The 11,760-nt window shown below is 36.0% G+C and overlaps 1 protein-coding gene across 1 annotated transcript; it reads right to left on the bottom strand.

Annotated features, from left to right (window-relative positions):
- Positions 1-8,138: 8,138 nt before the first annotated feature.
- LOC142625044 (uncharacterized) lies at positions 8,139-8,723 on the bottom strand. The gene has a single exon (XM_075798753.1). The coding sequence runs from the start codon at positions 8,721-8,723 to the stop codon at positions 8,139-8,141; it is 585 nt and encodes a 194-aa protein (XP_075654868.1).
- Between the last annotated feature and the right edge of the window lie 3,037 nt (positions 8,724-11,760).

Below are 11,760 nucleotides of genomic sequence, written 5' to 3'. Positions count from 1 at the left end.
ATTAATGCACAATAGTCTTTAGGGCAAGTGGGAGATTGTTAGGATTAGTGCCCTTAAATCCTATTGTATGATACTATGTATGATATTATGTATGACATGATGTATGACTTAATATTGTGGTTGATAAAGTTATTTTATTATTATCTAAAATAATGGTAACATGAATATGGGACATTATCATATAGTCCATGAGATGCATTGTATGTGATTTATGTGAAAAGTCACAGAAGATGTAAATCACAAGTTCTTTGTAAACTCAGAATTTATAGTTCGTAGTCGGTGATGAAATTGGGCATTTCATCTGCGAAGACTATAACGTGTCAACTAAGATGATTTGTCTTGATCATGGAAGTGGAAACTTCTAGTTGATATGTTGATATGTTTTAAGAGTTAAAACATATTGAACAGACCATTGTGAGATTTATTATTCTTCTAACAACTGTCAAATGAATAATAAATCTCACGACTTCTATTTGCATGAACTCTTAATCCTGAGAGAATAATGGACCTGATCATAAAGTGTAGGTTGCTTTGATATATCAGGAGTGAGATCTGAAATAACGGTCAAAACCTTAGTATGTTGGGCAGCCACATTTAGTGTTGATGGAACATATATTCTCAAGATGGAATTCATAGTCTCTTGATAGAGATATAAAATATTCCCTTGAGATAAGTTTAATGGTTTCAGTTATTCAGAGAGTTAGGCCTAACCACTTTAGTAAGAAATTACTAAAGTATATATTTATGAAATTGGATTTCATAAATATATAATGAATAACTTTAAAGAATTAAACCGGGTACTCAAGGATAAGATGTAGTAATTTACAAAGTGGCAGTCTACGTTTATGACTTTGTGTTACTACGAATATTTTATGAAGGGGTTACGTGTTTAATAAAGTCTTGGGATATAATTTATTAATAAGGCCTAGAGTGCAATTATATTTATATAGTGGTATTAAATATAATTAATGGTAACTTTGGACTTGTCAAGAGTTGACGGAAAAGCCCAAGGCCCATTGGAGCTAGTGTCTTATTGGTCCCTTTTGGTCCCACTCCAAGCCACACACTAAAGCCCAATTGGAAAGGCCCAATAGGCCAACCCAATTAGATAATCAGTTAGTTATAAAGGGAGAAACATACAGAATTTTTATTAGAAGAGATTAGAAAAGAAAAAGAAATGGTGTGTGAGAGAGTGTGAGACACATTTTCATTCTCCCTTTGAAAAACTGATTGAGAGACCACACATCTTGGGCGTAAAGTGGAATTGGAGTGAAGATTAAAAGTGTTCCCAAGTGCTTCTAATCTTTGTTTTGAATTTCTCTATACCAAGGTACGCTATCTTGTTCTTAAATTCTGAAATTTACATTGTGCACGTTATCAATCATGAATGAAATAGACTCTAGTTCGTCGCTTCCGCTGTGGGTTTTGCATGAGATGCAAAACGAAAATTTTTCCTTCAATTAATCTCTTCAAAGCTCGTGGCAAGCTTTTGAAGTTTTGAATCCTTGACAGCCTTAGTTCCTTCATAGGTTATCTGGAGGATGGTCCATGCTTCCTTAGCAGTTTTAGTGGATGATATCTTCTAGAATTCCGCTTTAGTGACTGCACGGATGAATGCATTCAATGCTCTGCTATTGAAGTTTGCCACTTTGATCTTAGCATCATCCCAATCAGCTGAAGCTTCCTTTGGCTTGGTCCAGTCTATCTCCACAACTTGCCACACTTTCTCATCTAAAGACTGCAAGAAAACTGTCATGCATAATTTCCAGTATGCATAGTTAGTGCCATCAAGTAAAGGAGATATAATTAAAGACTGTCCTCTATCCATGACAACAAGGGGTCAATGGATCACACAACAAAGATTAACCTTAATTAGAGTGTGCTTGCTCTGATACCACTTGATAGGCCAAGAAAGTATTGACCCCTTGGGTAAATTAGCCAATTAATTAGTCAAGTAAATTAATTAAGTCAATTTAGCATGCAATACACGTGGTAGCATAAACAAATCACCAAATAACTAAATGGAGCAGAAATTAAATTTGACACAGGTGATTTGTTTATGAATAGGGAAAACCACCGATACAAAACCCCATTGGGTGAATTTAAGGTCACCACTCCCGAGAATCCACTATTATCAAAACAAGCAGTTACAAGTAAAGAAATCCCAGTACGTTATACCAACTTACAGTTGAACCCTTACCTTAATACACAATTGGACTTGCAATATAGTGACAATTTCTCCTTTCAATGCACGGCTCCCTGTACGTGACTAACCAATCGATGCGTAGGTCTCAGTATGCGGCTTACACACCAACTTGAGAAGATGTTGGCTGCAAAGTTCTTCAGTTCATCCACACGATGAAGATCAAGAAGCTCTTTAGTTACAAAATCTTATGGCGTACAAACGCAGTAGCTTTTTCAAAAGAAAGATGAACTAGGGCAAATTGTCTCCAATTACAATTTGAGTGAATAATCACTTTGCATCAAGTTACATCACCTTAGAAGACCCTTAAAATAATCTTTATATATGTCTAGGGTTATGAGAAAAGAAACCCTACACAAATAGCTTGGATATGCGTGAAAAACAGATCTGGAAAGTTGGTTTTCATTAATCTCAATAGATAGGTTATCTGTCGAGCTACTGGCGAGTTTCGGGCTAAAAGCTCATTTTCAACCTCAATACATACAATTTGTCAAGCTATCCGTTGAGTTTTAAAATACAACACTTCTTCACTTGTTTCTTGAACAGACTTGTATAACTTTAACTCTTGACATAAACACAATGTTGCTTAAAGACTTAAACCATCCTAGATCTACCCAATTACAAGTAAGTGTGTTTTGTCAAAGGATTAGTCAATTTTAAATGACATATGTTCATAACTATTTCCACTTATGTCTTAACAATAATGAAAATAACAAAATTAGTTACAAAATCGGATTAGTTGTAGCATATGGCTACAACTTAGTTTAATATATTTTTATTGGAGGTGAATTTTAACAAATCTACTATTGAATTACATTTTCAATTTATATCCTCCATGCTTGCGAAATTTCTAGAAAATTAAAGATTAATAACTATGTCATCAATAAATTGTTTAAATTGCATGTTTTTTGTAGTTTAAAATTATGTATAAAATATAAGTTTATAGATTATATAGTAAATAATATATGACTGGCACAAAATTTGACGTATATATTAGAAATATAAAGAACATATAATTCAAATGTTAGATTTTCAAAATATGTAATAATGTTAATATTATTAAAGAAGTTGTAGCCTTAAGCTACAACCAATTTTGTAGTTAAATTTTTCCATAATTAAAAATTCACATTATAGATTTTAAAGAAATTACCATGTATTATGTTATTAGAATTTGTCGTAATTGAATCAAAATTTGTCTAGTATTGGGTTGCTTTATAAAAAAAGTCGGTAATTTTTTTTTTTGAGAAACCAAACCAAGCACTTGGAAAATTTATTCAAAAACAAATCAATGAACATCTCTAAATAGAAGAGGAGCAATGTCATCACGTAAATCTTCCAACCAAACCTGAAGCCCTAAAACATAACTAGTCTTTTTTGCTAACGCATCAACAATAGAATTACAAGCACGACTAATATAATTAAACTCAACATGCTGAAAACAAGCTGCTTGGAAATGAATGTCCCCAAGAATGTTCCCAAAGTTGGCAAGCTGACCCGAACCATTAAGAAACGCCTCTATGACAGTAGCAGAATCCCCTTTGACCACCACTCGAGTTAGACCAATCTCAAAAGTAAACTGAACAGCCCACTGGCACGCCAAGGCTTCCATCTCCGCCACAGACTGACCAAGAGGAACAGGCATGGACATCGCCCCAATAGGATCTCCCCTGTTGTCATGAACAATCACGCCCACACCTGCCAAATTTAAAGCTTAAAATACTGCTACATCAAAATTAACCTTGTATATATTAGGATCAGGAGGATGCCACTACTATATGGCTTGAGGATGAGGGGGCACCATCTCAATCTCTCGAGCTTGAAAAAAATCTTGAAGAATATTATCTGCTTCCCTGCAAATGCTGGTCACGGGACGAACAACTCGATTGAAATGAATAGCATTTCGCCTATTCCAAACACACCACGCTGCAATAATGAAAATTTCTGCTTTATATTCATCTTGGCATGGCATAAATCTGGCTAATAACTCTCTGAAATTTTTCGGTTGAACAAGGACAACTTGATGGAACCACTCCAAAGAAGACCAAACACAAGAAATATCCTTCCACAGCCAAAGAGCATGAATGGTGTCCTCAGGCTATTCTCTGCACAGATCACAAGTAGCAGAATTCGTGACATGACGACGTTGTAAGTTCTTCTTCGTTGGCAGAGTATCATTACATGCCTTCCACACAAAATGCTTAATTTTGTTAGGTACCCGAAGCTGCCAAAGGCTCTTCCAAAACTTCTTTTGACTATCCATATTTGAACTACCTGCATTGGACATAGAATCACAAGAAACAAGCATTTTATAAGCACTGCTAGTGGTGAACAAACCCGAAGGAGTGTGTGTCCAAGCATTGCGATCAGGGGGACACCAAAAACTCAAGGGAATGCCCATAATTAATTCAGCTTCATGGGGAAGGAATAAATCCCGCACTACCTCTTCTTTCCACATGAATCTGTCCTGATCAATAAGAGAACTCACTCTTGAATCCGCTGATACCTGGGGCAGAGGAGTAATAATAGAACCATTAGCTTTATCCAGCAACCACCTATCCTCCTTAATCCTCACTTTTTCACCCGTCCCTACCCTCCAAACCATCCCCCTGCGTATAACATCCCTAGCACTTAGGATACTTTTCCATGCATAGGATCCCACACTAGAGTCCCTTGCTTCAAGAATAGAGCTATCGGGGAAAAAATCTTGCCTTGAACACATGATAAAAAAGCGAGTCAGGATTATTAATCATCTACCAAACTTGTTTGGCCAATAATGCATCATTAAATTTCTCAATTTCCTTGAACCCCATACCACCAACCTCCTTAGCCTCACAAAGTCTTTCCCATTTAACCCAATGAATCTTCCTATTTCCACCACTATATCCCCACCAAAATTTCTGAATCATGATTCCCAATTCCTTAATCAATCCTTTAGGGAGCTTAAAACAAACTCATTGTGTACGTGGGAATTGCTTGTATGATTGATTTAATGAGCACTTCCCTACTCGCCTGAGACAAAAGTTTTTCCTTCCACTCTTGAAGTTTCTTCTACACCCTTTCCTTAACATAAATAAAGCTTTGTTTCTTCGCCCTTCCCGCAAGAGTTGGCAAACCCAAATATTTCTCATACTGGCGGATTGTGGGGACACCCAAAATATTTTGAATCTGAGCTTGCATATCTGGAGTGGTATTAGAACTAAAAAGAGATTAGTTTTGTCTCTATTAATTTTCTACCCTAACCCTTTCTCATAGACAGCCAAAATGTCTAGAATCTTCTGACAATCCTCTCCTTTTGCTCGACAAAATAAAATACTATCATCAGCAAAAAATAAATGGGATACCCTAGGACCATTCCGACAAATAGCAACATCCTGTATATGTCCTTCCATCTCAACTCTATGTAACAAACTTTGAAGGCACATTGCACACATAAGAAAAAGGTAAGGTGATAAAGGATCACCTTGGCATAAACCTCGCTCCGATTTAATGTATCCCATAGGCTGACCATTAAGGAGCACTGAATAAGACACAGACGTTATGCATGACATAATAAGGTTCACTATTCTATCTCCAAGACCCAAGTGGCGCATGATTCTTTCTAAAAATTCTCATTCCATCCTATCGTATGCTTTACTCATATCAAGCTTAAGAGCCATTTAACCCATCTTCCCTTGCGTTTTTCTTTTAAGATAATGAAGCATTTCGAAGAAGCACATTATCAATAATAAGACGCCCAGACAAAAAAGCACTCTGAGATTTAGAAATTTTTTCAAATGATTAACCACAACCTTTGAAATCAATTTATAGAAAACATTGCACAGACTGATAGACCGAAAATTAGAAGCTTTCTTAAGTTGCTTATTTTCGAAATTAAAGCAATGAAAGTTGAGTTAAGGGATTCTGAAACCACACTTATGTTAAGAGCTTTTAGCACCACCGTAGTGACATCCTCCCTAACAATATGCCAGAAGGATTTATAAAATATAGGTGACATCCCATCAAGTCCAGGAGCGGTAAGGGAAGCCATTTGTTTGAGCGCCACCCCAACTTCATCTGCATGAAAATCACCTCCCAACAGCTCAGCAGCTTCCTCAGTAATAGCTGGATGGATGCTCTGCAAAATGTTGTCAAAGTCCGAAGGGTTTGAGGAAGAATAAATAGACCTGAAATACTCCTCAATAATCCCACCCAATTAGTTTTCATCTTCAACCCACACACCGGCATTGTCCTCCAAACTTGATATGAAATTATGTTGATTTCGTTAGTTTGCTCGACAATGGAAATAACGAGTGTTACTATCTCCTTCCTTAACCCAAGCATTACGTGACCGTTGCTTCCACATGCTTTCTTCTCGACATTTGAGTTTCTGAATTTCATCCCTAAGGGTATAAATCTTCCCCGGATTTGACACATAGGAACTCTGCTCTTCAGCCCACTTTAACTCCTTGAGCTTCTTTGCCAAAGTATTACGCACATGTCCAAAACTATTTTTATTCCATACTCTCAAATTATCTTTACAAGCCGTAATCTTCCTATGAAAGCCCCACTCCACATTAGGCGCAGATTCACCCTCCCAAGATTGTTTTATTACATCTTCACAAGTGCTATCTTTTAGCCACATGGCTTCTAAGCGAAAAGGACGACCTTTCCTGTAAAAGCGCTTAAATTCAGAATCTGAGCAAAGCAGAAAGGGTTTATGATCAAGATGATGAAAACGGAATGCTGGGAATCGAAGAATCCAATCAATAGTCGCCACACCCCTATCCAGACGAGTCCAAGTATTTTGGTCACCAAGTCTTCTATTACACCAAGTGTAGGGAAATCCAGTAAAACCAAGATCCTTCAGGTCACAATAATCCAATGCATCCCGAAAGCACTGCATTTGTCTCTCTGGCTTATCTAGCCATCCCAATTTCTCATTAGCAAATATAATTTCATTGAAGTCGCCCATGCACACCCAAGGTAGATTGAAACGGTGACTCAATGATCGAATTAAATCCCAGGAGTTTTCCAGCTAGCAGTGTCAGGATCTCTGTAAAAACTAGTGAATCGCCAGGCATCATCCACTCCTTGGTTAATAACAACATCAATGTGGCGATTAGAAGTGGTCTAAACAGTAACGTCCATATCAGACTTCTAGAACAAAGCAAGACCACCACTTGTATTGACACATGGAATAAAGAAAAGATTAGTAGAATGAATCCTTCTACCAATTCTATCTAATGTAAAATTTTCAGCTCTAGTTTCCATTAAGAAAACTAGTTTGGGATCGTTTGTTGTCACTAAGGCAACAAGCTCATCTTTTGTCTTTAAGTTCCTAAGCCCACGACAGTTCCAGTTTAGGCAACTCATAATGCTCAGTGGTGCTGCCTTGCAGCCATCACCTCAATATTTTGGTCCTCCATCCCAACACATAAATCCATGCAACTTTTTTTGCTCTCCACTTGTTCCTCAAGATCAATGCTCATGCGACGCTTCCCACTATCTTCTTTGTTCTCCACTGTCATGAACATACGACCACCATCATTCTCCTTAGGAATCCTACCCACCTCCCTAGCTACTCTTTTCCATGCCCTAGTCAAAAGAGTTGGCCCTGGAGTCTTAGTTGAATTATCAGCCAAAGTAAGTGGCTGATCTGATTGGACCGAAGCAAAGACATGGACTCCTTTTCCTCCACTGTAAACCTGCAATTCGTGGGGTCAGAAGTTGAAGGGTCAATAGATTCCTTAACTAGCTGCACATTATGATCAACCTCCATGCCACAATAACCGTTCTGAACTACCTCCACCAACCTTGAATTACCGAGAGTAGGAGCTGTTGAATCAATTCCTCTGCCCTCATTCTCCGTTTCTTCCTCATGTGTGCCTACACTGTCCGATTGCATGGACCTTTCAACCACACTACGTTGGGCTTGGGTTTGGCGGTTTGTGTGCTTCTACCATGGGACTTTACTACGAGCTGTCCCCGGAATAATTGCCATCGTTTTATGAACAGCGCTCACTGAATCCGCTCGAAGCCAATCTCCATATTGTTGATCCTCCTTTCGCAACCTGCCCTTTCTATGCAACCCCACCTCACAATCTCTTTCTCCATGGCTGACTCGACCACACCAATAACGAAAGTTAGGCAGCCGCTCATACTTTATACCCACCCAACCCACCAGTTTCCCTTCCGTCCAAAGCTTACAACACCTAGGTAAAGGTCGTGATATGTCCAGGCTGATTCGGACCCTCAAGAATTCTCCCCCTACCCCATCATCCTCTAGTTCAGCCACCTGAAGCACCGTACCTAATGTCCTACCCACTAATTCACCTGTTTCCAACGTTAATAGATCTTCAGGGACGTTATGGAGCTGAATCCAGAACGAAGAGTGAGAATAATCAAGAGATGAAGCCGCCTCAGCAACCAAAGTTCTCTGAAAGACCACCAGATGTTTATCATAGGACCATGGTTCAAACTCCAGTACACATTCAAGGTCAAGACAATCCTCAAACTCAAATAGAAGTATGTTATCACCCATGTCTTGGATTTTAAGTTCACCCCTAGGTCTCCATAGCGGTTTGAACGTGCGTGCCACGGCATCGACGTTCAGAACCTGTTTCGTGAAAAATTTACCAGCCAAATGATGGATGATAGTTCCTCTTGTCCCGTTACTTCAGCACCCCTTTCTTCCTCCTCAGACAAAGAAAACCTAGCCCACATCTCCTCAAGTCCGGCCATAGCCACACTAGACAGCCAAACAACCAAACTGAATCGAACCACGTACCCACCACAGAAACACACCGTCCTACCAGCCTCACCAGAGTCTGAATGGAAAGAAAACCTAGACTAAGCTAGGGACAAAATTCTACAAATATTAAGGTAGAGGAAACCCTAAGCCCTAGCCGTCAGAGAAACCCTCGATATTATATATTCTCTCATAGAGTTACCTTTAAACTAAGATTGTTAGGCACAATTTGCAACTCGAAAAAAAAAACTTATATATATATATATATATATTTAGAGAAACTTATAATTATATGTTAATAATGATGACTTGTTAAAATGAGAGGTTTCATAAGTTTATAAGGCAAAGTTAAAAAAGAAAAAAAAAAAAAAAGTCAATAAAAAATGAAAGTAGTATTTTTAAACCCAAAGACACCAAAAAAAATAAAAATAAAAATAAAAATCAATATAATGCTACAATGATCTCCGAAACGTCAGGTTAAACCACATCAAATCCAAATAGAAATAACAATTCCAATATATATAACCTTAACCCACCGTCACCCATCCCAACCTATAACCTACAATGGTCAATGGTAATGCCCCAATTCGTTGTCCTCTCTCTCTCTCTCTCTCTCTGACTTGGTGGTGTTGTGAGTGGGCTGAGAACGGCCCCGAAATTAGCGGTGATTTACTTTATTGACCTACCATCATAAAGTGAGCCTGGGCCAGATGATCTTGGACTTGGGCTGCCTTAATCAACGGATGTCTGGGCTTTTTGACGACTTCAACTTGAGCTCGACGCTCGCTTGGTTCATCGACCGAAAAGATTGAATAAAAAAGCAAGAAAAATGCAAGTTTCTTTTGTTGCAAGAAAATGAAGAATGAAAACACTTAAAAGGGATTTGTTTTTTTTAATAAATTTTTTCTGTTTTATACCGTGATCTTAAGAACAAATACAGATTTCTAAGCACTGCTTTATGAAAACAATTTGCCAAACAAGTTAAAAATTTAGTGGGACTCGCCAATTTATGTTTTTCAATCTCCAAAATTGTTTTTAAATACAAAAAGTCCCGGGAGACAATTTAACACACACTTTACCATATATGTAAAAAGTGGTGATTGAATAATTTTTAACCAATTATTGGTGATGGTTTTATGTATAAGTGATGTTATCTAAAGCATAGCATTTATTACTGCTGAGCTCCTGTTGCCCCATCTCATCACCATGTCATTTGCCACATAATTATTATTTATTATTTTTTCTATATTTTTTTTTTGCAAATATATATATATATATATATAAATAGATTATTGACTTTACATATTCATCTTTATTAGTTTTAACATCTATATACATTTCTTTTTTATTTCCAATTTTCCTATAATTTTTTTTAAATATTTACACTTTCTTTAACTTTTCTTCTTCCCTTACCTTTTCATCTCCCCACTGCCCTCTACTTTAATATTGCTATTCATCTTTTCCTTCATCTTCCTTTATTTGTCTCTTCTTATCCCTTCCTTCTTACTATAAATTTGTTAGTCTCTTCCATTCTTTGCATAGTTTTCTCTCACAAAAAGGCTCTCTCTCTCTCTCTCTCTCAATGTTTTGGTGGATTTTTATTTTTTATTTCATCTCCGCTATAGGTTGATAAATTTTTGTGTTTTTAAGAACTCTAGTTTATGTTTATACGATTTAGTTTTGTGTTTTAAGTTACTGTTATTATTATTTTGCTCTTTGATTGTTAAATTTTACCCGATTACATTATAAAAAATTAAAGATAGTAGATAAAAATAAAATAGCATTCCATTACAAGGCATAATTTGGATAATTTAGTGTTTATTGTTATATCTTTTAGTTTTTTTTTCTTCTCTTCTATTTTACTCAATATTGAAATTCAGCCACATCCTCCTTATCATTAAATTATTTATATTTTCTCTCTCTTTTTGTTTTTTAAAAAATGTAATATTTTACTTAAATTCAAATAAAAGAAAATTGTGCTCATCAAATTGTACTCATTTTTTTTAACATTTACACTTTCTCCAACTTTTCTCCTTCTCTTTACCTGTTCATCTCCCCAAACATTCTACCTTGATATCACTCTTCCTCTTTCCTTTTATCTTCCTTTATTTTGTTTCTTTTTATTATCATCCTCTTAGTATAAATTTGTCATTTACTATTCCATTCTTTATATAATTTTCTCTCACAAAAAAGTGGTTATTTCCCATTGTTTCTCCCTCAATTTTTTGGTGGATTTTTATTTTTATTTTTCTTGCATCTCTATTTTAGCTTGATAAAGTTCTGTGTTTTTTAAAACTCTATTTTTGTTGATGGGATTTAGTTTTGTGTTTTAAGTTTATTTATTTATTTATTTAATTTTTTATGACTTTTATTGTTAAATATTATCATATTGTATTATAAATAATTAAAAACAGTATATACGAATGTACTATTATTATATTACGTAGAATTATTTGTTAAGTTAGTGTTTATTATTATGTATTTTATTTTTATTTTTTTCTCATATCATTTTATTTAAAAGGCGGAAATCACTTTTTCGTCCCTACATTTTCAGTCAATTCTCACTTTAGTCCCTACATTTTATTTTTACCGGATTTAGTCCCTATCCTGAAAAACGCTTCCTAGTTTGGTCCCTACTGTTACTCATTTAACAGAATTATCCTACGTGGCAAACAGTCCAACTGTAAATGCTGACGTGTCCATTAAAATAATATTAAAAAAATTATTTACATTTTTAAAATGCCACATCAGCAATTTAATTTTTTTTAAAAAGCCACATCAGATAAAAATAATATAAAAATTTATAACCTAGTTATTTTTTAAAAAAAGA

This window comes from Castanea sativa, chromosome 2, assembly GCF_040712315.1.
Source record: "Castanea sativa cultivar Marrone di Chiusa Pesio chromosome 2, ASM4071231v1".
NCBI lineage: Eukaryota > Viridiplantae > Streptophyta > Magnoliopsida > Fagales > Fagaceae > Castanea > Castanea sativa.
The sequence above is the reverse complement of the archived record's forward strand: the minus strand, read 5'-3'. Positions and strand labels throughout refer to the sequence as shown.

Excerpts from the sequence above, each read along its gene's own strand:
- LOC142625044 (XM_075798753.1), bottom strand. The coding sequence starts at position 8,723 with ATGGGTGATAACATACTTCTATTTGAGTTTGAGGATTGTCTTGACCTT.